General features: G+C 35.5%; 1 protein-coding gene across 3 annotated transcripts in view; it reads left to right on the top strand.

Moving 5' to 3' along the window:
• E(bx) (nucleosome-remodeling factor subunit NURF301 E(bx)) overlaps positions 1-26,921 on the top strand; it is a 92,448-nt gene that overhangs the window by 5,076 nt on the left and 60,451 nt on the right. For all 3 annotated transcript variants that reach the window (XM_083135530.1, XM_083135531.1, XM_083135528.1), the window contains exons 2-15: positions 410-570; positions 1,060-1,181; positions 1,744-1,952; positions 3,289-3,701; positions 5,606-5,723; positions 6,683-6,790; positions 7,391-7,609; positions 10,340-10,522; positions 11,544-11,765; positions 13,055-13,203; positions 13,479-13,623; positions 18,098-18,505; positions 24,888-25,072; positions 25,662-26,741. In XM_083135530.1, coding sequence (XP_082991656.1) covers positions 410-570; positions 1,060-1,181; positions 1,744-1,952; positions 3,289-3,701; positions 5,606-5,723; positions 6,683-6,790; positions 7,391-7,609; positions 10,340-10,522; positions 11,544-11,765; positions 13,055-13,203; positions 13,479-13,623; positions 18,098-18,505; positions 24,888-25,072; positions 25,662-26,741 — 3,722 coding nt within the window. The remainder of the gene's footprint in view (positions 1-409; positions 571-1,059; positions 1,182-1,743; positions 1,953-3,288; positions 3,702-5,605; positions 5,724-6,682; positions 6,791-7,390; positions 7,610-10,339; positions 10,523-11,543; positions 11,766-13,054; positions 13,204-13,478; positions 13,624-18,097; positions 18,506-24,887; positions 25,073-25,661; positions 26,742-26,921) is intronic.

Here is a 26,921-nt window from a genome sequence, read left to right as displayed (position 1 = left end):
AGGCCTACACAGACTTAAACACCACCGTAACAATCTGATACACCGACAATGTAACGAAGACGTGCAGCGCGGATGGTGACTTGACTCCATAAACAAACAGGGGGTGCGTTATGATGCGTGATGTTTTCCAACCACTCCCTCGGTTAATCGCGAGTCTACTGTAATTCAAATTTAAAAATATCAATGTAGTCAGTTTTTTTCTGTTTGCTAGCTGCAATTGGATTATAAATGATGTCAGAGGTTCTAGGTTTTAATCCTATGCAGGGTAAGGCATGCCACTTCATGTACACTCACTGTAATGATCAACTTAGAAGTAGTTGTCAACAACCAAATTGCATTAATGTAGATTATAAAGCTTGATGTGGACTCTGTAACCAAGTATTGAATCAATGTTGTAATTGTTTTACAGGCAATATTCATTATGATGATCACTGTCGTATATGCCATCGCCTTGGGGATCTGCTCTGCTGTGAGACTTGCCCCGCAGTGTATCATTTGGAATGTGTGGAACCTCCGCTTGAGGATGTTCCAGAGGAAGACTGGCAGTGCGGAACCTGTAGGGCTCATAAAGTAAGAGTTTTGAGGAATTGCATGCAAGTTATTAAATTTATAATAATTACCCATGGCACAACTGCCCTTGTGGGCCAAACCTGCCGATAGTTGGTCTAATGATAAAACTTCTGCTACATGTAAGTTATGCAGTTCACAGTCAGAATCGAAAGTGTGTTTATGTTGACCTCGTCTCATTTTGTATTTCAAGAAACTTTAATAAGCATACAAAATTATGAATATTGACACAAATTCCATATGGCTGAACCAATGCCGATGTATCCTTATCAACTTGCTTGCAGGGTATCTCCAGAGAGTTGTAAGAATTGAAAATTAGCATGTGGGCAGGGGAAGGAAATAATTGTACAGGTTAGTATCTGCTGATATGGCGATAGTGGTTTATTGGTAAATTTACCAATATTTTTACCGATCCAATATATCAGTAAATATCCTGTAATTCTATTCTTGTCATCTGGAGTTGGGAAATTAACTCCATATTTGTATTTTCAGGTGTCTGGCGTGTTTGATTGTATCCCGGAGGTGGAGAAATCTGGATTATTGTGTAGACAGGAGCATCTTGGCTATGATAGACATGGTCGAAAATACTGGTTCCTTGTTCGTAGACTATTTGTGTAAGTACTGCCTGTAGTTGCAAATTAGGTTACTTGTATTTTTTTTTAAAATGAGGTTAGCACAATTAAGAACACTGCAAATTGTTGGTTTTCGCTGCAAGTCCTTCGATCTTCCTCCGTGTCAAGAGTCCACCCTGATTTTACAGTGGAACCTTGATTTGACACTTTTCAGGGGACCAACGTGGAAAAAGGTAATATCTGGAAAAAGTTCACAGCATTTTGCTCTATTGAGACCACAAAGATTGGATGTATAATGCACGTAAATGTAAAATCGGGGTTACACTCCACTGTATATTGGCTTTTACTTTTACCTAGCCTCAGCATGTAAATTTGAAATTTACATGCTGAAATCTGCTCTGATGTTAGGTTGAGCATTGCTGAAAAAGCCCTGGTCTCCAAGGGTTAATCATATCTGCCATTAGAGGCCTACGTGAAGATCATTATTTGACAAAATTTTGGGTTCCTTAACATCCTTAATACAGTGAGTACAGGGATGTTTATTTACAAAAAAGACAGACATATTTTTTTAAAAAATAATGAATATCCATTCTCTTCATTGCAGGGAAAGTGAAGAAGGCGAAATTTGGTATTACAGTACACGAACGCAGGTGGAGGAACTTCTGGACACCCTAGATAAGTCAGAATATGAATCGTCATTATTCTTGGAGATAAGTGAAATGAAAGATGAGATTTTTAGGCAAATGGACATAACAGAGAAGCTAACAAACCAGTCCAAAGGCAACCGGAAAACTTACTTTGATTCAGAAAATGGTACGTTTGTCATTTTTGTCCCTTTTTTAAAGTTATTTTAATCCTCTTTGAGTCTTGTGCAAACATTGTATCTATTAACGGGCAGAACAGGTTAATGCATATTATCAGAATCATCTGGTATGTCTTAGCACTTTATTGGAAAAATTGCTGTTCGCATTACTAATGAAATATATTTTTTAAAATGTCCTGTAAATGAGTGCACAATTCTCCCCTTTTGTTATGGTTTTCTTGTGTATAAAGGTGTGGTTCGTGTAGCATGGTTTCATGCAGTAAATTTCAGACTCCACAACTTTTACCCCAAGGATAAACTCACTGCAGTCACTTGTTAGGGATACTCCTAATGGAATGTTTTTAACATCAAATTATAATCTATACAAAAATTTGTACAAATTAGTCTTACTAACGTGAGTGAGTATAGAATTTCGAAACTACGGTTCGGTGTTCGACTGCCTCCTTGTTCAGGTTCTTTTCTGAATGAATGGTGACCTGTTTTTAACAAGTGTTTTTCAACGAAACCTTTTAACCTAATCCTTTTAACACACTTGACGCAGCATAAAATGATTTGTGCCTAGAAGAAAAAGAACCTGAAGAAGGGGGCAGTCAAACCCCGAAACGTGGTTTTGAAATTCCATACTCACTCACGTAAGTAAGACTATTTTGTACAAATTTTTGTATAGATTATATTATACAGTGAGTAACTCGCACAACACATGTTAACATCAAATTGGTACAATATTGGTATTTAAAGTTACATTGGTTCGTCACTTATGTTTTATTATTATTGTTATGGATGGGACAAATTAATCAGTACTCTATCGGTATCTGCCGATATAGGCATATCAGATCTGATATATCTATAAATATCTTATAATTTAATGTTATACCATTTTGTTATAATTTTATGGATATAGATATACAATCTCCATTCCATACTTTTTAATAAGTGAATGTCTAAATATAGAGCTTCTTTAGTATTGCAGTCATCTGGTAACATGCATTTAACGAATCCAATGACCCATTCAGGTTCGTCAAGGACCATTTGGAGTTTTATATAGATGTATAAAATATCAGTATCGACCAAAATTTCATGTTGGTCCATTCCTATTGTAAACTATAAACAATTTTGTGCATGGATGATTTTTTTTAATACTGTGATTCATTAACTTTCATTTTGAAAAAGCAGTCAGATAGATGTTATTTAGAAGAAAAAATCAGGATGCAATAATTGTGTAAGTATTGTTAAATGTGATGTAAATGCTTTATTTTTTTATGTAATTGAAGTTCTGTGAAAGAATTGTGTTTACTTTATTTATGGTTCTTATTTTCTGTTTTTCAGCTGTGCTTGTTAAACTGCAGAAGGATAGGCGAGAACTCAGAGCAAAGGAGGAAGCCGAGCGATTAGAACGGGAAAGGAAGGAGGAAGAGGAACGGAGAGAGAGGGAGAGGAGGGAAGAAGTGGAGAGATTAGAAAGAGAGCATAGAGAATTAGAAGTGCAAAAGGAGAGGTTTCAAAGAGAAGGAATCTCTGGGGAATTTGGGCAAGATCCAGAGATTGGAGCTAAATTTGAAGGGGCTGAAGGTGAAGCAGAAAAGCTTTTTAGTACAGAAGAAATGAAAGCAGAGAACGAAACCAAAGCTGGAGATAGTCAGGAGGGTGGTACAAGTGATTGTTCCAACAATCATAATAAAGAGAAGGGAGGTGATAGTGGAGACACTTCAGAGTGTGGAAAGAAATCGCCCGTTACGATAGTAAGTGTGTAATATTTTTCTTATCATAAAAAAGCTTCAAGAATAGCTATTATTTTGGTGTAACATTTCATACATAGATGCTAATATGAAACTGTAAGCTCAATTTTATCAGATTAGTATGACCACACATTTATGGTGAATAAAGGATCAAGATTTCGGTACAAAAATTGGGCACATTTTGGGATCAAATGCAGTATATAAAAATTCATTTTGGTGTTAAAATTGTGCATATGACCTTCTGAATTTAACGTAAAAACCACCAATTATACAACATATTTTTTCCCCTTCTAATAACACATTTATGTACTTAGCAGAGTATTGACTTTATTCCAAAAATTTTACAGCAGAATTAATCTATGTTCCATGAATTGCATAACTTGCAGGATAATTCAGACTAGAAAATGTGTTGTGTCTGTAAGTAAACTCTAAATTTTGTGGTTTAAGTGTTTGTTTTGCATTTTGCACATTTCATGACAAAATATGGTAGACAAACACCTTTCAGAAACATGAAAAATGAACATTACAGCAAGTTATTTCACATTTTGTGTTTGTCAAAAACAAAATGTGCATGTCCCTAGTGATTAAGTATTGAAAATTATGACTGCTAATCATGACATGAACATGTATCTGTGAATTTTCCCTTGTGTGTGGGAAGGAAACTATCAAAATTTATCATCACATCAAAAAAGTGTAGAAACTGTTTTAAAGTTTTGTTAATAAATCGTAGATCTAGGCTTCAATCTGTGTTTGAACCTTCTAAATCTGGACTGCTTCAACTATGGCCTATGCATCAAGTTGGCCATTGCTTTATTTAGCGGCCCCGGCGCCCACCCAGCGTCGAATAACATGGGTACCTGGGGGAAACCCTGGGGGGTAAAGGCAGTCAGGGGCGTGATGCTGATCACATCACCCCCACTCATGACTGGATCAAGAAAGTGTGGGGCGTTACCCCCACACCCCTATTCGCCTTCATGGCGTGGTGCTAAGCACAGGGGAGCACTTTACCTTTTTTATTTATGTTTGTTACTACCAATTGCCCAAGTAGTTCTGGCGCTGTGCTCACATAAAAAATGTGGGCACTCTTTTTATGGAATGGAGTAACAGGTTATTTCTTTCTCATTTTGTAGGGAAGGTTTGAAGTTTTGGGACTAAACAGGATGGTGTGTCTTGTATTCAGTTCTCTGTTGGATCACTTCCCTGCAGGCCCCACTTTAAGCTGCTGTTGCAGTTCCAGTTGCAATTGTATTGCGACCCGTCCATACAGTGGAAATTGTATATTTTCTTATCAATGAACACAAATTGCATGTTAGAGGAATTTACTTATGTAACAAAAAAACTGAAATACATTTGTTTCCTGTTGCGCATTAGAATGTTCCAACAGGAGAAAATAACAAAACCTAAAGTAACATTACTCTGGGACAAGTGAATTGAAAATTCTTACATGGTAATCATGATTTGTTTGCCAAATATGTCTTCAAGAGTGTGTATATTCAATATTAGGCTTTTGCAGATGGAGAGTTTAGTGTAGTTAGAGATCATGGACGTGCAATGGATCAAATCAGAGAAGAGGAGGAATTAAAGATTTGCAAATGTTCTAAGAGTAGAAAGATTCTTAATACTTTCTGTATATCGAGCAAAGGAATGGTTTAGTAATTGTGAAGATATACTCAAAAAAGGGATTTGTTTGTAGTGTTCAGCTCATGCAATGCAGTTTTGTAATGTAGGAAACCTTGACAAAGTACCATGTAATGAACATAGCTATTTGACAGTTGGGGAAGCAAAAGCTTGCAAGAAAAACATATGATTATGTAACATGATGCTAAGTTTAAAACTATAATTATACATGTCTTTATTTTCATCAGTGTGTGTTTCCTGATAATATCTCTTTTGTTATTTTCTTGAAGGAGACTACGGCAGTTACAAGTAGAACAACTGTAGAGAAAACCAAAGTTTCGTCAACTGGAGAAGCAGAGCATGTGGCAGAGCTAACAACTACAACTACAACAACCACCACGACAACAGGTATGTGGTCTTTTAGTAAAGTTCTTGTAGTTGTTTGGGGGGAATATTTCTCATAAAAATATTATTTCATTTTTCATCATTCGTTTTCAACGGTGTTGAATCATTGCAGAGTGGTTTGGAAAATTACTTTATTTCACCACATAATAATCACAGATTTTATGCCAATTTTTTATTGTTTTTAATGTGGCCGTGTTACCTGTGCTAAAATTTGCTTATTACTGCATCAAGTGTCTTTGTTTAAAAGATTAGGATGCACTGAATACTCGTGAATATATGTTCAAATTCAATAGTGCAAATCAACGCACAAAATTTCTTTAATGTTCTGTGTCTGAAGATTCTGCACTGGTATCATTGGTTTTTTTAAGGTGCTCATTGAACGATTACACGATGAAAGGTTTTCAATCAAATTTTGGCCTGATAAAACAGGATGCAACGGTTACATGGTGAAATACGGTATTTAAATATACCTTGTAAGCCTGGAAGTGTCTATTTTGGCTTTGCATAATGGATGACAACGTTGATTCACAACTCGGTGTAATGCAATAGGCTAGCTGTATTATTTTAACTAACTGACAGCACAATTAAAATGCCACTTTTTAAAGATCCTGCTTTCTAACATTAATTTTAACAGGAATCCTGTTCCTGGAATGCTGCTACAAAAATTGACTAGGAGTAATTTTGAATGCTGTGAGACTTTACGACAGGAAATCAATAAAATATCTAGAAGAAAAAACCATAAGCTTTTATCTTGCTGTGAACAAGTTGAATCAATAGATAGGTTGCAACCATAAGAATGCAGAATTTGAATTTGCTAACTTTACTGAATATTCCCGAGAGCAACTTTGTCATCAGGATACAGTGTGTTTCTTCAGATTATTTATGTCAGTTAAAGTTCACATTGACCTATATCAAATTTTAAGTTACTTAAGAATACATTCCAATTTTTTGTATATTTGTAGTGAAAATTTCAACAGCTGGGTCAATGGATTCTTCCAAAATGGAAATTGAAGAAGACAGTGATAAAGAAATTGATGAAGATGATGATGATCCAAAATCTACGAAGGAAGGTAAGTTCATAAAGGTATCTTGCAATTTTTTATATGTGGTTGGTGAAAGAGTAGCCCTCTAATACACTACTATTCATTTATCAGATTGTGATGAGTATAATTTTTGTCTTTGATTTGCATGTGATTTGACATGTTCTAAAAATTTAATTTTCAGAAAAGTAATCCTTCTTAAACTTTTAAGGGTGGAGGGCTGGAACTTTGCAAATGCAAATAAAAGAAAAATCCTAGTTTTAACCTTATGAAAGTGAATATGCATGAATTGCTGTTTTCTTACTGATTACATAATAGTTTACAAGTCAATTTGGACATTTTACTTGCAAGAACTGTTCGAACCTGCTCAGAAAATTATTGCTTCACTGTACCCCACTTCAATACTTATGCTAATGACAGCTGTCTTAATTGTTCCACATTCAACCAAACACTTGTCCACAAATGTAGTCACTTGTAGCCTGTTGTTGCTATTCGTTATTTCGATAGCTTGTTACTAGCAAGTAGATTGTACATAATTTAATGTACAAACAAGAGGAAAGTGTTGGGAGAAATATTCCCAGCACTCTGCTATTGTTTTTACATTAACGTATATTGCTGTTGCTTTGCTAGGTGGCAAACACACCATAGTTACGCGATCTAAGACAGGATCTCTACAACCACGGACATTCAACATGGAAGACCTGAAGCGGAGGAGCGGCATCAATCAGAAAAATGATCAGGAGAGATGTCCCGGAGAGAAGGACAAGGAATCTGACAAGGATGGTGCTGGTGGTTTAAACGGGGATAATTCTCGGATTACTAGACTGAAGGCACAGCAGATTGCTTCAGGTGAGAGAGTATTGTTTTGTGTTTGTGGTAAATTTGGTATGTATGTTCAAAAGATAAATTTCAAGTCAGGTTCTAGGAATTTTTCAGACCAAAGTGAGGTGCGTCACTTGTCACATGGAAACTATAACTTCTGGAAATAAATGCAATCTTTCACATCAAAGAGATGATGTTGCTTGGGTGGCATTGGGGTTTATTCAGAAGTGAGGTTTTGGAATTTAATGTAGCAATTTTGTTCATATATAAAAACTTGTATATGTTTATGGAGCATATTTTATTATTTTATTCATGGCACTCAATTCACAATAATAACCAAATAGGGATTGTACTTAATACATAATTATTTTCTCATAATCTGGCTAAAGTATGCAGAGACATAGTTGACATTGGTTGTTTTGGTATGCACCATATTTATTTTCCTTTATTTTTTCTTGAACTATTGCAAAATGTAGTTTGAAAATATGAAGCGACAAAATTACTAGGTATGTAAATTAGACTTTCTCTGTTAATATAAATTGTGAAATTGTTATTTTTTTAATGATACCTGATTTGGTCTAAGGTAAAGGAAGCATTTATTTTAATTGTTGAATTGTACACAATTTTCTTAAGTTTCTATTGTGAATGGTGACAATCTCTCCTTTCAACCTGCAAAGTTTTTTTCCTCGTAAAAGATAAAGTTTTGTGCATTTGCATGTTTTACTCTTGCTTTCACTTCAAATCCTGAAAATTGGTAAATATGTTTTGCCAAGTTGGATTAATTTAATTGTTTTCTTGTTTTATAATTTGTCAGTTATTATTTCTATTTTATTTTCCTAGTTATGCTTGCTCATTTACTATATTTTGTAGTTAGTTTTAGTGCAAGAGATGCTAGAGAATTTCTGATGTAAAATTATTTGTATGCCAAGTATACTTTTGCACACTGCTTAATTCAGAATACAATATCACATGTTGTATGCCTAGAGGCACATATTTTTGGTAAATAAAAAAGCAAAATTTCAGTACAAAAACTGAGTCAATTTCAGGTTCAAAAGCGGTAAATAAAATAAAATATCGGTGTTATAGTGGTGAAAAATTGGATGAAAAGTGGTATATAAAAAGACATTTTGGTTTTAAAATTGTGAATATAATCCTAAATTTGATTTAAAAACTACACTTATTCCACAGAATTAACATTTCATTTCTAATAGCACATTTATGTAGTTATCAGAGTATTAAGTTTATTTCTGTGTAAAGGAGTCCATTTTTGCTTCTCCAATATTAACAGCAGAATTAATCAACTCTCAGGATAATTCAAACCTCAGAAGATGTCACGTCGGTGAATAAACCCTAAATTTCGTGTTTAAGAGTTAATTTCGCTTTTTGCAGTTCGCATTATTTCGTGACAAAACATGGTCACAAAATGCATCTCACACCTTTCAAAAACATGAAAAATTAACACTACAATGTGTTTTTTCAAATTTCGTTTTTTCGTCAAAAACGAAATATGCATGCCCCTATGTATGCCATATCACACAGTTTTTGTTTCAATGCTAAGCATCCAATTTTGTTTTATTGAAAGCAGTCAAACCATGATTATGTTTTTTTTTTTTGTTTTTTTTTTAACTGGATCTAGGAACTTGCTAGGTCTTTATTGAGACCAGGAAGGTTTATTGTATGAACATACACACTCACTCTCTCTCTCTCTCTCTTCCTCCCTCTCTCCCTCCTGTGTCACTGTCTCTCTTCATAATAATGACAGAGTCGATATCAATGCTGATAGATCACTATCAGCCAACACTAGTGCTATCAGAAAGCGTAGGTTAGACATGGCTGTATGTATCAGCTCAGTCCTAATTAATAACAACATTGGATAGCAAAGGAATGTTTGTTTTGTATCATAGGTACTGTAACACATTGTTTCAAAAATATTCAGGATGTTCCTGATAAAGAGAATTTGCAAGGAACTTAAAAGTGTAGTGACTACATTAGGTCATGTGGTACTGATTCCATTTTAAACTATAGGTTTAGGCTCAGGTCCTATATTTGCCTAAAATGTTGCTGTGTATTTTAATCTTCATTTTAAAATACAAAATACCCTTGTGCATGGAATGAATCTTTTATGAGTGCTGCAAACTGTTTGCACCAACACCTCATTTCCTGGCTAATGCATATATGTTCCATACTTGTTTGTTTGAGTGTGTTTTGAAGTTCACTTTGTGCACAGAAAGGCTAATTTGGACTTGAATCTGAAGCACTATGTTTCTCCATCTGGTATTGAGCCTGCAATCACTTGATTGCAAGGTAATGACCTTACCACTATGCCATACCTTGTAGGGGATCCAAAACTTTTGTTGTTGGCCCAGTACTGTGGAGACATTTGGTGAGCTGTTTGAATGCAACAGCAGCATAGTCCGCTCTTGAAAACCAGAGAACAGAGACGATGGAACACAATGCATTGAGTAGTCCATGCTTAACCCAGTTAAAAGCTGTTTGGCAGTCCGTTGTCCTCAAAAGGCTGTTGCACCATATAACTTTTTGTTTATTATTTATATTATTATTACTAATTTTCAATTTTCTTTGTGCTTTGTCAGGAAATTCTAAGGGATTAAAATTAAAGTAACTTAAAAAAAAAACTTACCTACAGGTCCAAAATATGCTTTGCGACTGGAAATTTCCTGGTAGAGTATCATGTGTAATTCTGTCTAACCTTTGCATGTTGCCTTGTTTATTTAATATTTTCGTTCTTTCTTTCAGGAACCTACCTGTTTAAACTCGGAATGGAGAACAATTACAAAAACTACGCCAACCAGTACAGTACAAACATTGCAGCTCTCAATAAACTGCAGAGGAACGAGGAACGGGACAAGAAGAGGCATTTGTCCCACAAGTTCTCCCTCACTCAGGCATCAGAATTTAAATGGATAGGCTCTCTTTATGGTAAGGAACTTTTGTTACTGTATTTTAAAAAACTAGAGAAACTGCATAATTGTCAGTATCAGTCCCAGTTTCAGCTGATTTCTTCTTTAGGGTGTCTACCAGTCATGAAAGTCAAGAAATTATACTTGTTGTCAAGAATTTTTGCTGCCACAATGACTCATTGATTTAGTTTATTTTACTTCACTTTTCTGCCCCTTTGACTAATTGCAAAGAGGAGGATGATACCATGGATAAAGGGATAATCACAAATATATGGGGATGAAAACACGAGGCCCACATGGCTGTGAGTACAGATGCCAGAGCCTTACTAGTTTTGCCACGTGCAGTCCTGGATGCATTGATAGATAAAGCAAGTCTAATTATGTTGTTAAATACAGCTTCAGTTTTTTATCTTAACTGATCTTTTGGTAGGGGCTTTCCATTAAATAAATATGTATTCTCTTAATTGCTAATTTCCAACTTTGTCTAAGTATGGGTTGTATAAATAAAGGCTAAGAAAAAAAAGTCATGAATTTTGGATTTGTTGTTTTGTTTTTCTCTTTCTATCTTTGGTAGACACCTTGTTCTTCCTCCTCATTATTTTTCTGCCAGCCTCTGTGGCAGAGAGGTTAGCACAAGGGTACCGAATTCTTATTCTGGGCTGGGCGTGGGTTCCATCATTGTTCATCCTCATCTTCACAATTAGCCAAAAGTGGCAGAAAAGGGAAGTAAAATAAATAAATCCGTCAATTCTTATTTTTCTATATACATTTCAGTCAAGTTTCCCTTGCTTTCGGACTCAGTCCAATCTTTTTTAGTTATGTATTAACATCTTGATTGTTAACTACATTGAAATTCAAGTGAAAAATACAGGCTTGACCGGGTCTCTAGCATACCATGTCATTGTTCTACCAAATGAGTTACCTAGTCAGCCCTGGATTAGCTTGATTTTTCGCCTACACTCTTTTACCTGTGTGCAATTGTGAAATACAAGAAATAATTATAACAGAAAACTGACCAGTATTGTTTTGTTTCTTTCTAGGTGCACGTACACTGCTTGTAAGCACTCTGAGACAAACAGTCCTCCAACTGGAGAGTAGTGTCCAGGCTTCGTTCATGCACACCAACTGGCCCCTGTTAAGGAAGCCATGGATAACTGCTGTGAGTGCATGCATTAATCCAAAGGATTTTGCCCGAGCGTTGATCGTGCTGCAGGCTTGTATCAAGCCAGTCGTCTTTGCTTCTGTATGGCATGAAGCATTAGGTATGTGTTTGTTTATTGTACTTGCAATTGAAAATAGTTAACTGCTTTTCACTTTGTAGAGTGAAATATCTCATGTTATTGAACATAGTTATGTGTGAGTGAGAACTTATCAAGATTGGCTAATCCAGCAAAAATTTAAATGTGTATATGCGATTGGGTCATTGAAATGGGCAGTTACTTATAAGTACTACTCTATTTTTGAGAACATAATATTTTATTTTCACATTAAAATGAGAGGGCGTGCTTACCACCAAGGGAGTAGGTGCTCCTTGTATGAGCAGGTTCACAGGTTTTTTTTATTCATATGTTATCTACTGACTGGAAATTATTCCCTAATTTTGATAGACATGACAAATGACTATATCTAAAAGGGAATAGAGTACTTTGATTGTTAATTGATGACTAATTATATATTTCCATATTGAGGAAGACATGGTGGGGGGGGGGGTGAGAGGTGTCCATATACTGTTCACATGCTTTGTAAGATGTGTGAGGAACTATCTGTAAATGTTGAGTCTACAATTTACAGGTTTTTTTTTTAATAAAATGCCTTTTATTATTTGAAAAAATTGCCTTGAAAACCTGCAGTAATACTTGAATTTTATCTTAGTCATACAGTAGATGTCCTGTTGTATGAACTAAGTATAATTTTCCTTTTATGTAGAATTCTTCTTGTGGTTTATGATTGTTGCAAGCATTAAAACATATTTTTTGCTATGACATTAAAAAACTTCTTATGTCATATGCTGGCAACATTCTTGTTAGAAACAACACAAAATAAGACACACTTTAGAAGTGTGTGTCCAAATTTTTTGGTGTTATTTTTAACAAGGATTTTTTTTATTTGGTGTAACATTCCTGGAGCAATCGCGGGTCTCTACATCAGATATATATTTTTAGTCTCATTAATTTTAATTTAATTAATATTAAACTATGATAGGAAAAGAAAGTTGAGAGAGAGAACGTTTTCAAAAAACCTTGAATGAGCAGGTGCTGTTACTCACATGGCTCATTACCTCAAACTGTGGAGACAATCATACTGAAGTCAATTATACCAAACAACAAAACCAGTGGTAATATCAGTATATTGCATTGGTAGTAACAAACTTTGCAACATGTATTCCATTACTTACGTGAAATTTAGAAGATTTCGCACTTCCGCGTTGCACAATTTAATGGTTCAACCCTATTAATTTCGAAGATCACTGTCTTCATTCACAAAAGGGTACGGCGTTTGAAGCGGAGATGATCCCAGATGTGCAGATATTTATTTCTTGTCTTTGTTACAGGACATACAAAATTACAACGTTTGACATCTTCAGAAAGGGAGGACAGGAAGAGGCAAGATAAAAAAGAGAAGAAGGAGAAAGAGGAAGAAGAGGAGAGAAACAGGATGACCTACAATTTTGTAAAATACACACTTGGTTTAAAACATCAGGTATGCATTTTGCATTAATCAAACCAGCTTGAAAGGGAATTTTTACTTGTCTCTAATATATTGTTGACAGTTCATTTATTGAATTACTAAATAATCTCCCATGATGCAACAGCACTCTGAGGCCAGTGAAGTAATTGATAATATGTTTATAATGCCATTATCAGTCAGTTATCATTAAATGACAAGTAACTTTTACAATTATAATTTCTTGACTACCTGAGTTTGCTCTTATCAGCACAATGAAAATATGAGCCACTATTGGTGTCTTTTTATAGGTGTGGAAACAGAGAGGTGAAGAGTACAGAATCCACGGGCAATGGGGTTGGTTGTGGTTGTCAACAACACGGAAGTTCAGGATTCAAGATTGCCACAAGATTGGATTAAGGGCTGGACCTCAGAAAATTATGATCCAGGTCAAAGGTTAGTGTATTGAATACTGTATTTACGCGTGTATAATGCACACTTTTTTCCAAAATTTTTGCCCTTCAAAACTGTGGTGCGTATTATGCACGGAATAATTCGGACAGCCAAAATGAAATCACGCATTTTTTTTCACTATGTCACTGCGTATAACATGTATATATCTACAGATTGCCTTTCTTTAGCAATAATAATTTTAAAAAATAACTTTTTAATGCGAAATGGCCGTTTTCCATGAGTTGTCACTTAGTAATGGAAAGTTTTGCGACATCGAGAAAAGCAGCACCCGTTCTGGCGGCAATCAAGCACGTGCGTCACACGGGAGACGTATTAAGCGGTATTTTTCGCGGGAGAAATAACTTCCACAAAAATTGTTTTCGCCTTAGACATGGTCATGAACAGAGATCGGGCGAAAAATACGTTTTTTGCACTCATTCCCTTCAGAAGCACTCTACCGCTTGCAAGTGGGTCTGATCTAAAAATAAACACCAGACCACGCTTCGGTTATATCCAATAGTACTTGACCTCTGACCTCCCCTCCCCCAAGCATACCAATGTTACCCGCAGCCGACGGCTGCTACCCAACATGCCAGGCTTGTTTTGCCATTGTGATTTCGTTTGCTCTTGGATACATGAGAAGAGATTGATATGCTTGGATGTTATTTTAAATCGACTTTGTAGCGTACAACTTTCGATAATCGCTTTCATTCAAAACGTATTCTTTGTTCCCTGTAACACTTCATAAAGTAGTGAAACTGTTATAGATAAAGCCACATAGGCCAACTAAAGATCGTCAACACTCTTAATGCATTTTCATCCAGGTTTCCGCAAAAGTTCACTTTGATCTTACTTGCATCATAACTCCCATTTACCACTTTCTACATTTTCATGACTGTGCCGATGTCCTAATATTTGCCAAAAGTGTTCCGTTGGCAGAGTGACTTCTCCCTCTTTTCTTCTCAGCAAACGTTTGGGGGGGGGGGGGGCAATGCCGTTTGTCTTCTTGCTCGTGTGTGCACACAGGCTGATTACAGACAAGGGTGGAAGTGGACCGTTCTTTCTTTCCGTTGACTTCTAAAATGGTCAACCAGTTGTGGATGCATTCTTGAAAACGAACAAAAACCATAGGACAAGTATAAAAAAAATAAAAAAAAATGCCCCCTACCCAGCTTTCTCCGCCACTGGTCTGCACGGCAATGTAATAATTGCAGAATTCATTTCCTATTTTTTTTCTTTTTTTAATGCTATTGTATTGACATATTGCCCGTATTATTGTCTGTTGCAAGGTAAAACGTAAAGAAAGGGTTTATTCTTTCTTCTTCACACAGCTGATAAAAGTTCAGCCTTCGACAGTTGCGATATCTTTGAAATACGGAGGATTTTCCCTGACCACCTGTTGCTCGAACTTCCAGCCGGTCGCATTGTTTTTACGCTGCAACTGGCGCCAGTGTTTTGTCTAGCGTCTGCGAAGTTGTCGCTTGTGGATAACAGCAATGACTCATCCAGCGCGCAGGCAAGTCATTGTTTTGTATCTCGCAAAGCTGTTTTGATTTGACGATAACGAAATTCGATCTTCAGAAAGAAAAAGAAGAGTTAAAACAACAACATGTTCTGCACATTTATCTTCAGAACCTCAATGTGTAAGCTGCGAACGATTTTTTAAAAAATGCTCAATGTATAAGCTGACACCGATTATCGTCGATTAACGTGAGAGTAAATAAAGATCTCACATTTTGATATCTGAAAATGCGCAGGTTTCATAAAGTTTGTTTTAAGTTCATTTTATGCTTTTGGGCTAATCGGGACTAAATATACAGTTTCACTTTAGTGAAATCTAATTCCAAACCAAAATGATTATCGAGTGCGACACTGTTCAATGTGTCTTAGAATACGCATTGGGTGCAAATAGATCACAAGTTGCCCGTTTCCTTTTTCAGGCTGGCTTACAATGCAAGTCGAGGAAGAGGAAGGACTGCTCCCTGGAATGGGGGAGGGGGTGAATTAGAAGTTGGTCGAAGGAAGGAAAATGACATTTTTACGACGTATTTTACACAGCCGCACCAAAACAAAATTTACAGCCCCTTTTTTTGTGCCTAGAAAGGTGAGATCTTCCGAGAGATCTTATCTTACCAGTTCATCTTGTAGCAGACAATGCTCTAGTAGACCCGTATTAAATCCAACATTCATTCTGCCCGATTATCTCCTAATAATCATTTTTGGTGCAAATTCCAATAACAACCCCTTCGAAATAACTACCTTTTCCCTGGGAACTATGAAAGGTCGTTGTATCGAGAGTTGACTGTAACAAATATGAAGGTAAAATAATTACGTCAACACTTACCAAATAGAAATAATTACTGTATATTTACTGCGCTATTGCGGCTTGACTCACGTAAATAAATAAATAACGTTTACACTTAATTTCGTCATTCACTCCCAGTTACTAATACAAGCAGTCTGAAATGTCCTCACTTCCATCCATCTTGTTCGATATTCCCGTTACCTTAAAACTTTTGATCATCATTTCAAGGGAGATGGAGTTCCATGTCTCACGAACCCATTCACAAACAATCGGCAGCGACGCACGTTTCACCCTACCGCTTGTTGCGAGTTCATGCTGCCTTGATGTCATCATCTATTGTAAGCATCACGCACTGCGACCTTGAACGGGTGGTTGATAATTGCTCCCTCCTCTCCTATGAAAAGCCCAACATCTGGAAGTTCAAGGTCGCGTGGTGAATGCATCAGCTACGAAAGCAAGGAAAAGATCGTTTTTATGATCTCCTGATTAATTTTAAATGAAATACGTAAATGTTAGTCCGACGCTAAGAAAGCCATTTCTGGAACCTGAATTGTACTGCGCATTATATACGAGATATATTTTTTTTTTGCTTTTCCCCATCAAAAAAGAGGGTGCGTATTATACACGCACGCGCATTATACACGCGTAAATACGGTATCTATATTTTCATTGTTTCAATTTGCTAAATTTTTTGTTCATCAGTTAATGCAATTTTTTCTTACCCCACTTGTGTAGAGAGAGTGCTCAAGTTATAGTTCGTTCATAGTTCTTTCTGTGTGTGTGGAGGGGGTGGGGGTTGTCTTATAAACCATGCAAGTCAAACATTAATGGGTGTCTTTATTAGAATGTCATATTCTGAGCCATTAACAATATCAATGTATTGCTGTCAGAAATACTAGAGTCAACCAACACCGCCCAGAAATAAGTTTTGTAATATCTACATTGTAGAAGATTATGCAGGGATGCTGTAAACAATAACCATTATCTGCCTTCAGTGTGCAACATTTGGTCAGATATATATATGATGTTGGGCACTGGAACATATTTAACATTCAACAATTTGTGTGGGTCTCCCCAATGGTACAGTGGTAGCATCGTCACTGTAGGTCCAGTCCCGATTAGCCTTACTGTGCATAAAGTGGACTTAAAACAACAAATCAATCAACAATTTGCACTTCTTCCCAGGTTTGAAGAAGGTGCTGAGTGATCCAGATTGTAAAAGCAATGATGAAATGAGAAACACTATATATAACCAGGGTATTGACTTTCCAACCTATTATAATGTTGCAAGTGTATCAATGTCATTGGGTATCGAGATGAAAAATAGGCATAAAAATATTTATATAGATGTAGTATAGTTCCAATGGAATATTTATGTAATAATAATTAACAGTGGAATCTCGATTTTACATTTTTCCGGTAACCAAGCTGGAGAAACTTAAAATGGGGGAAAATGTAAAATCGAGGAAGATTTTTTAACATTTTGGTATGTTGGGATGTTAAGATTGAATGTATTATTGCTAGAGGCACATATTTTTGGTAATTAAAAAAACAAAATTTCGGTACAAAAACAGAGTCGATTTCAGGTTCAAAAGCGGTAAATAAAATGAAATTTCGGTGTTATAGCGGTGAATAATCACATGAAAAGTGCTATATAAAATGACATTTTGGTTTTAAAATTGTGAATATAATCCTAAGTTTGATTTAAAAACTGCACTTATTACACAAAATAAACTTATCCCTTCTAATAGCACATTTATGAAGTTACCAGAGTATTAAGTTTATTCCTGTGTAAAGGGGTTAATTTTTGCTTCTCAAATATTTACAAAAGAATTAATCAATTTTCCGTGAATTGCATAACTCACAGGATACTTCAGATTTCAGAAAGTGTCGCGTCGGTATATAAACGGTAAATTTCGTGTTTAAGAGTTAATTTCGCTTTTTGCAGTTCATTTCGCATTATTTCGTGACAAAACATGGTCACAAAATGCATCTCACACCTTTCAAAAACATGAAAAATTAACACAACAATGTGTTTTTTCACATTTCGTTTTTTCGTCAAAAACGAAATATGCATGCCCCTAATTATTGCTCTTGTGAAATATTCACAGTTGGTATATTTTCTTTGCATTTCCTTTGTGCGCATCTTTATTTCAAATTTCTATCTTTCAGATGAGGCTGGAATCAAAGTTTTGTCTGTGGATCCCACCACCTTTAAATTCCTCTCAAAGCAGAACGAAGTTCAGAAGGATGAAATTAAGAAGGAAGACAAAGCAAGTGGAGCACAGGAATCCAGTACGGGTGAAGTGAAGAAAGAGGAGGAAGCAGATTCAGAAACTAAAACTGAGCCCTTGCCAGATGTGAAATCTGAGGGTGATTCCCCTCCGAAAGAAGAGGAGGGAGAAACCTCCCAAGCAGACACAGCTGATGACACGAGGGAAAAAGTCATAAAGGAAATGAATAAAGACAAAGTAAAGAATGAGACGAAAGTTAATGATGAAAAGTATCCCGGTGCGACAGTTAATGGCAAAAGAAAGATCAAAGAGGAGCAGGTTGAAGAAATAAAGAATGCCAAAGAAGGTAAGATTATTTATCAGATTTTATAATTGTCGCAGCAGCAATATGCCATTGCATAACTTTGTATATGGCTAAACCTGCAATATTATGTATTTCATTCACCTAAAAAATTCAAAGTGATAGTTGTATCACTATGCCATTGCATAAATTTGAAGAGTTTAGGGGAGAAGGTGTGTAAGGGATAACCCCTTTCAAAAGGCACCCAATTGTCAATCTCACTTCCACATAGTACACCGTGAACTGCAATATGCAGACTAACAAGGCTTTGGCACCTAGACTTGTAGCCAGGATAATCCTCTGTAGGACTTGTGTTGTATCATGCATATATGTTTGTGATTGTCGCTTCATCCAATCATCCTACCACCATTCATCCTCATTGTTGCAACTAGAGTGGCAGAAAAGCGATGTAAAATAACCAAATTCAGCCAGTCTAAGGGGGAAAACCTGATGTTTTTTTTTCCTTCAGAAGAACAAATTAAAACTTTCAAGATAAGTTACTTTTTTAATCTTACATTTTTCAGGATTTACTGAGTTTTTCGTTTTTATACATACAAAACTACACTTATTTATGATGTTTAATGCCATCGAAAACAGCAAATTGATGAAATTGGACAGGTTTCCCCCTGTACTCTTCATTTGTACATTCCGCAGTATGCAATATTTTATATGCATATTAAACTAACTAACTAACTCTCTAGCCTTCTTAAAGCCGAAGGTTCATGGCTGCAGCAACACAGACCTTCCATCTGTCCCTATCTTGAGCAAGATCTATATACTCTTTTCCATCCCTACCGATTTCCTTTAGGTCCATCTCAACGTTGTCCCTCCATCTTCGTCTTGGCCTTCCTACAGGTCTCTTACCATCTGGTTTCCCAACAAGAATCCTGTAAACTCCTCTTTCCTCTCCCATTCGTGCCACATGGCCTGCCCACCTAAGTCTTCTTGATTTAATTATTCTAATAATATCTGGACATGAATACAAATTATGTAGTTCTAAATTATGTAACCTTCTCCACTCACCTGTCTCCTCATCCCTTTTAGGTCCAAATATTTTCCTAAGGATCTTATTTTCAAATACTCTCAATTTATGTTCCTCTTTTAATGTAAGGGACCAAGTTTCACACCGATATAATACTACAGGCAAAATTACTGTTTTGTATATTTTAACTTTTAGTTTCTTAGATATTAAACGAGAAGACAAAAGTTTATGAAGAGAGAAGTAACATGCATTTCCTGAATTAAGCCTACTTTTTATTTCCTCTTTAATATAATTTTCATTTGTTAATATTACTCCTAAGTATTTGAATTTGGAAACTGGTTCAAACGAGTTGTTATCAATAATTAGATTTTGATTATTACCTAACACTTGGTTTCGGCCTGTAAGCATATATTTAGTTTTCTCTTTGTTAACTTCCAAACCTATCTCTTTAGCAGTTTTGAAAAATATTTTAGCATTATTCTTGATTGTATTTATATCATCCCCCAATAAGTCTACATCATCTGCATATGCTAACAACTGAGTCACACCATTTAATTTTAGTCCTTCTTTAGTTTCTTTTACCTTCCTTACAGCATATTCTAAGGCAAAATTAAAGAGCAATGGAGATAATGCATCTCCTTGTTTTAACCCATCATGAATTATAAATTTGTCAGACATATTATTACCCACACGAATTTTACTTTCTGTTTCACTGGTGCATATTTTTATCATACTAACAAGCTTCTTAGGTATTCCAAACTCTACTAATATATTATATAATTTATCTCTTTTGACCGAATCATATGCTTTTTTGAAATCAATGAATAGCTGATGGACATTTTGATTATATTCCCACTTTTTTTCAAGTGTCTGTCTGATGTGAAAAATTTGATCTGTAGTTGATCTGTTACGTTTAAATCCACATTGATAATCACCTATAATTTCATTAGCATATGGGGTTAGTCTTGTTAAAAGAATGTTAGACAATATTTTGTATGTTGTTGAGAGTAGAGAAATTCCACGGTAATTATTGCAGTTCATTTTATCACCTTTTTTAAACACAGGAACAATTATGGATTCTTTCCACTGTTGAGGGATTTCTTCTTTATTCCATATTAAACAAATTAATTTATGAATTTGACATATTAATGAATTTCCACCATATTTAATTAACTCAGCTGGTATTAAATCAATGCCAGGTGCTTTGTTATTCTTAAGCCTTTTAATAGCATCTTTAACTTCAGTCAAGTTAGGTTCTGGAACTAAAGGTTCTGCTGTGTGTACTTCATTTACTTCTGATTTATCTCCTACATGGACATTTAAAAGGTCATTAAAGTAGTTCTTCCATCTATTTAGAATATCTCTTGGGTCAGCTAGAAAATCACCGTCTTTATCTTTTATCAAGTTTACTTTAGGTTGCCACCCCTTTCTAAATTCATTTACACCTTTATATAAATCTCTGATATTTTTATTTTTGCTGTTTGTTTCAATTTCGTTAATTTTGCTTTTCAAGTAATCTCTTTTTTTACTTCTAAACGTGCGGTTAACTTCTCGCTTTATTGTATTATAATTGTTTAGATTTGTATCATCCGAGTTATTTAACCACCTAAGTCTAGCCTGATTTCTTATTTCTATTAGATTATGACATTCATTATCAAACCATGGCTTACTTTTTCTTGGTTTATGGTATCCTATACTTTCTTTAGCTGCTGATTCTATTGCATTACGTATGTGCTACCAATTCTTATTTACGTCTGTTTCATTTATATTTTCATCATCATTTAAATCCTGCGAAACCTCAAATCTAGTTGACAGTTTAATTGGGTAATCTTTCTTAATTCTTTCATCAGTAAACTTTCCTGTATCAAATTTTATAACTTTTAGATTTTGTTGCTTATGATTTATCACTGAGAGTCTTTCTCTTAATTTAGCAATTACTAAATAATGGTCACTGGCACAGTCAGCACCTCTATGTGTACGAACGTCAATTATACTAGTATGCCTTCTCTTATCAATGAGAATATGATCTATCTGATTATGAGTTTTACCATCTGGAGAAGACCAGGTATATTTATGGATATCTTTATGTTTAAAAGTGGCACTTTTCACAATTAAATTCTTTGAGGTTGCAAAAGTAATCAATCTTATACCATTATCATTACTTAATTCATGAAGACTTTCTTTACCAATCGTGGGTTTAAATGTCTCTTCTTTGTCAATCTGTGCATTACAGTCACCTAACAGAATTTTCATATCATACTGAGAAAATTTATCAAAGACCTGTTCTAACTCTGTATAAAAATCATCTTTAGTATTATCATCTTTATCTTCCGTTGGTGCATGTATGTTTATTAAAATAATTTTACACCACCTACCCTGTAAAACTGCATATGATATCCTATCATTAATAAATTCTACTGTTTTAAGAGCCGAGATAATTCTATTATTTATGAAAAAGCCTGTTCCAAAATTATGATTTTCAGTACCACCATAAAAAAAAGTATAATTTTTAGTTTTACAATTCCCTTCTCCTGGCCACCTAACTTCCTGGACAGCTACTACATCTAATTTATACTTCACTATCTCATTAACTGTACACTGAAATGCCCCAGGCCGGTAAAGGCTCAGAACATTCCAGGTGCCTAATTTAATATCCTTATTCCTAACGTAGATCTTATCCTTAGTCCAGGGACCTCCCAAAGTAGTCCCCACCCGGAGATCCGAACGGGGGACTATTTTACCTCCGGAATATTTTACCTTGGGAACATCCATGGCCTTATATTTCTGTTTCTTGACATGTCTTTTTACAGTGCAGAGTTGTCAGCTCTACGCCTAACCCCCGATATGAATGGAGGAACTACTACATAAGACAAACACAAACATATTAGACAGCACAATTACTACACAAGACGAACACAAACACATTAGACAGCATAACTACTACACAAGACACACAAACACATCACAACTACTACACAAGACACACACAAACACATCACAACTATAACACAATATAAACACACACACACCACAACTACTACACAATATAAAAAACAAACAAACAAACACACATACACATACACACACTCGTGGAAGTGATCGATTTGCAATACCAGGACGGCGCCACTCGTGGAAATGAGCGATTTGCAATGTCGAAACGGCGACAAGACGCCACTCGTGGAACTGAAATTTGGCGCTCACGTATAGAAATTCCTAAATTATAATGCACAAATCAGGAACAGTAATATGGTATCTGATAATGATGATGCTCTAAAGAATGAAAATCTGTAGAGTCATTGGCAAACGCATGTCAAATTCAACTGTCTATGGACAAGCACGTATCCAAGGAGGGAGGGGGGGGGGGCTTAGGGGTCTCAACCCACCCCTCAAAGTTTTCGGTTTACACTAGATAAAATTAGGTTTTTGGTTTATTTTAGCTTGAAATAAAAAAAATGTAACGATAATTTAAGGAGAGAAATAATTATCGAGGCAAGACGGACAACTTTCAACATACTAACTTTCAATTTTGTTTTTGTAACCACGATTGTCGTAGTAAGCATTTGGTATTACCATAATTTCTTAATTGTTGTTACTTTTTACTGTGGACTCCTAGCAAAAGGTTATTTCCCACCCTGTAGAAAACTATCTGTAGCACTTAATTGCTTTTATCACATTGCTTCAGTAGTTTAAACCATCAAACAAAGGGTTTTATCGAATTATTCACTATTGTCTTGTAATTTATCAAAAAATCAAGCTTTTATTTTCAGAGCGAAAATTTTTAGATCATTTTTTTTCTACAGGTCATTTTTGACAGTTTTTAAGTCTTCAACTTCCGACCCCTACTTATGACATATTATTGCATAAAATTATAAAACAAGGAACAGAATGAAGCAAAATGTTATACATGTCGGGTACAGAAACCTGCGTCAGTGATGGTATGGGGATGCATGATGGCATCTGGGGTTGGCCCACTACACGTCTGGGAGGGCATTGTGAATGCACACGCCTATACACGCATACTGGAGCGGCATCTTCCCACAGTGCGAAGGCACCTGTTCCACAGGTGGCGTCTCATCTTTCAACACGACAATGCCAGGCCTCATACAGCGCGGCTGACAAGAGAATGGTTGACTCGCCATCACGTGCGAACTCTGCCATGGCCACCATCGAGTCCCGACCTCTCGCCCATTGAGAATGTGTGGCGTGCTCTTAAGCGACGTGTGCAACACAGGGGACCCACGACAGTGGCTGCTTTGAAAAATATTTTAGCATTATTCTTAATTGTATTTATATCATCCCCTATTCCCCTATTTATATGCATATTTAATATATGAAATGATATGAAATTTGCGCTGATACCAATAAAGTACCGATATAAAGTTTACCGATGCAATGTAAAATTCCAAATGGCCCTAGAAGAATCCGAATGGTTCATTAACCTGAAAGTTAGCTTCAATGTAAAATTAGCTGCATACATAGACAGTTATTATTATTATTTTTTTAAGTAGTACGATTAGAGGCACATATTTTAGGTAAATAAAAAAGCAAAATTTCGGTACAAAAACTGAGTCAATTTCGGGTTCAAAAGCGGTAAATAAAATAAAATATCGGTGTTATAGCGGTGAAAAATTGGATGAAAAGTGGTATATAAAAAGAAATTTTGGTTTTAAAATTGTGAATATAATCCTAAATTTGATTTAAAAACTACACTTATTCCACAGAATTAACATTTCACTTCTAATAGCACATTTATGTAGTTATCAGAGTATTAAGTTTATTTCTGTGTAAAGGAGTCCATTTTTGCTTCTCCAATATTAACAGCAGAATTAATAAATTTTCCGGGAATTGCATAACACTCAGGATAATTCAGACCTCAGAATAAACCCTGAATTTCGTGTTTAAGAGTTAATTTCGCTTTTTGCAGTTCATTTCGCATCATTTCGTGACAAGACATGGTCACAAAATGTATCTCACACCTTTCAAAAACATGAAAAATTAACACTACAATGTGTTTTTTTCAAATTTCGTTTTTTTGTCAAAAACGAAATATGCATGCCCCTAACGATTATATGTATGTATCAAACAACATATTTATAGATATCTATCAGATCAGAAAAATCAGGTAATTTTACTGATACGCCGATATGGCTATATTAGTAGGTACTCTATTATAAGTATTGGTTTATATATTTAATATAATCATTACCAATTGAATCAGTGGAACCTCGATTTTTAGGTTTTTCAAGGTTCAAGGAAGGGGGGGCTTAAAATGTGGGGAAATATGAAATTTTGGAAAATTTTATACCATTTTGCTGTATTGGTGTCACGAAAATTGAATGTATAATGCAGAGAATGTGAAATCTGGGAATGTAAAATCAGGGTGCTACCCATAAATAATTATTCCAGGAATGCTAAAACATCTAAAAGTGTACCAACCTATAATTGAGTTCGACGAGGTGGATGTTTCGAAAGCCCTTACTGCACCTGGGAGATTGTTGTATCCGAAGATAGCAAAGAAGAGCAAACTGGATGACTTCCTCAACCGACGAGTACAGCTGAAAGTGCTTGAAGAGAAACGGTTACTTCATTTTGTAAGTATCGTTTAATAATAATAATAATAATAGTCTTTCATCTTTCAAGGTGTGGAATTCTTTATGAATTTGCAATTTTCAAAAGTGTAAAAAAGAAAAATATTGTTATACACTGAAAGATTGATGTTTGTCTATTTTTCAAATACCAGTGTATTTGAATGCCATAAATAGGGTTGCAAATATAATTATGCACAGTGTGCAGGTTGGATAAAGTATGTTAACACTTGCTAAATCAGGGTTACCAGTAGCCCAGATAAATTGACTATATATTATTTACTTATTAACTTATTTATTTTTTGCCATAATTTGGGTATGAGAATTAATTCAAGTTTTTCTTGAAGCAGCTTCTTGAGAGATGTATAAAAACATTTTTGTTTTTGTTAATTTTTATTGAACAATGTTGAATCATTTTCTTATACAGAAGTACAGTTTTATACTTAAAACTTTGTTATTTTCTCATTAAAGCATCACAGAGCAACCTGAAAATTTATTTCAAAATTCCCTGGAAAAGTCTTTACTTTTTCTAAAATGAGTGCAAAATCTTTCTTACTTTGTGTAAAACTCATCAAGGCATTTCTTTTTCACACAGGGTACAAATGATTCTTCCAATAATAGTGACTTGAAAAATGAAGTTGATGGTGATGTTGACGTAGAGAACAATGAAAGTGAAGATGAAGATGACACGAAGATGTTTATGGATCCAGAAGATGACGATTCAAAGCCAAAAAGTGAAGTGCTTACGAAGGATCTTTTGAACCAGATTACAAAGAAGGTTAAAGCATTGAGAGAGGAATACCATGCTATTAATCAGCTAAATAAGTTGTACAAGTGCTACTGCAGTACGTGTGAAAGCAAAGATAGTGTGGCGGAGAACATCAGTTGTTATTCGCCAATGTGCACCCAGAGGAATCATCTTAGAAAGGAACTTCTGGTTTTGTTGCGGAAGGCTAATAATCAAAATAATGTGACTGGGATTCCCATAAACTGTACGCAAGAGGATGGTGTGGGGAGCTTCAAAAAGCTTAGTGCCATGAAGAAAGATCCGGACCCTGAGACCGATTCGAATAACAGTGATCCTTTTCAGAACTTCGGACAGGAAAAAGCTAGTGTTACCACCTCAGTGACTGTTTCTAAAACTCAGACAACCACCACGGCGCATACAGTTAGAATAGTCGACGGAGCCATTGAAAGTGTGAAAACAACTGAGTCCGTTTTGTGTTCGTCGTCGGCAAACAGAAATCAAACTGTCGAAAAGGTTTCTAGTGACGACAACGGAAACAAAATAAACTCTACTTTTAATAAAGTTAAAACGGAGGTGGACGCTTCATTGTTGAGTGTAAAGAACGAATTTAATGTGAACGGTACAAAGGTGGAAGTGAACATGGAAGGAGCAAAAGGAACTCTTGACTCGCAGAAAACTGAAATCAAGAACAAAGCGAATGCTCGTATTTATTCGTGTGAATCGTCTGAAGGGAGGTTGTACCTGAAGAGGGTTCAGGGAGTGCATGATAAGAGGAAGAAGAGAATACCCGTGAAGTATCCTTTGTGTTCAACATTCCAAACCAAGAGTAAGAAAAAGAACATTATGGTGTTGCCTCAGCATGAATTGCGGAAGTTATCTAGGAAAGGCGGGACTTTAAATGTGTATGGATTCAACCATGGTGCTAAGGTTAGTGCTCTCCTTTTGATTTTATTATTTCTTTTTAATTTATTTGTTTATGGAACAGGGGAAGACTAGCCCTGAACCTATACCACTCTGGCCTGATATCAATGCTAATGCTCTTAACTGATTCCCACCAATGTTGATGCCGATTCTTGGAAATAGAAACAATTTATAGTAGTTCAAACT

This window comes from Lepisma saccharinum, chromosome 14 (assembly GCF_977018435.1).
Source record: "Lepisma saccharinum chromosome 14, izLepSacc3.1, whole genome shotgun sequence".
Taxonomy (NCBI): Eukaryota; Metazoa; Arthropoda; class Insecta; order Zygentoma; family Lepismatidae; genus Lepisma; species Lepisma saccharinum.
This window is presented reverse-complemented; position numbering and strand designations above follow the sequence as displayed.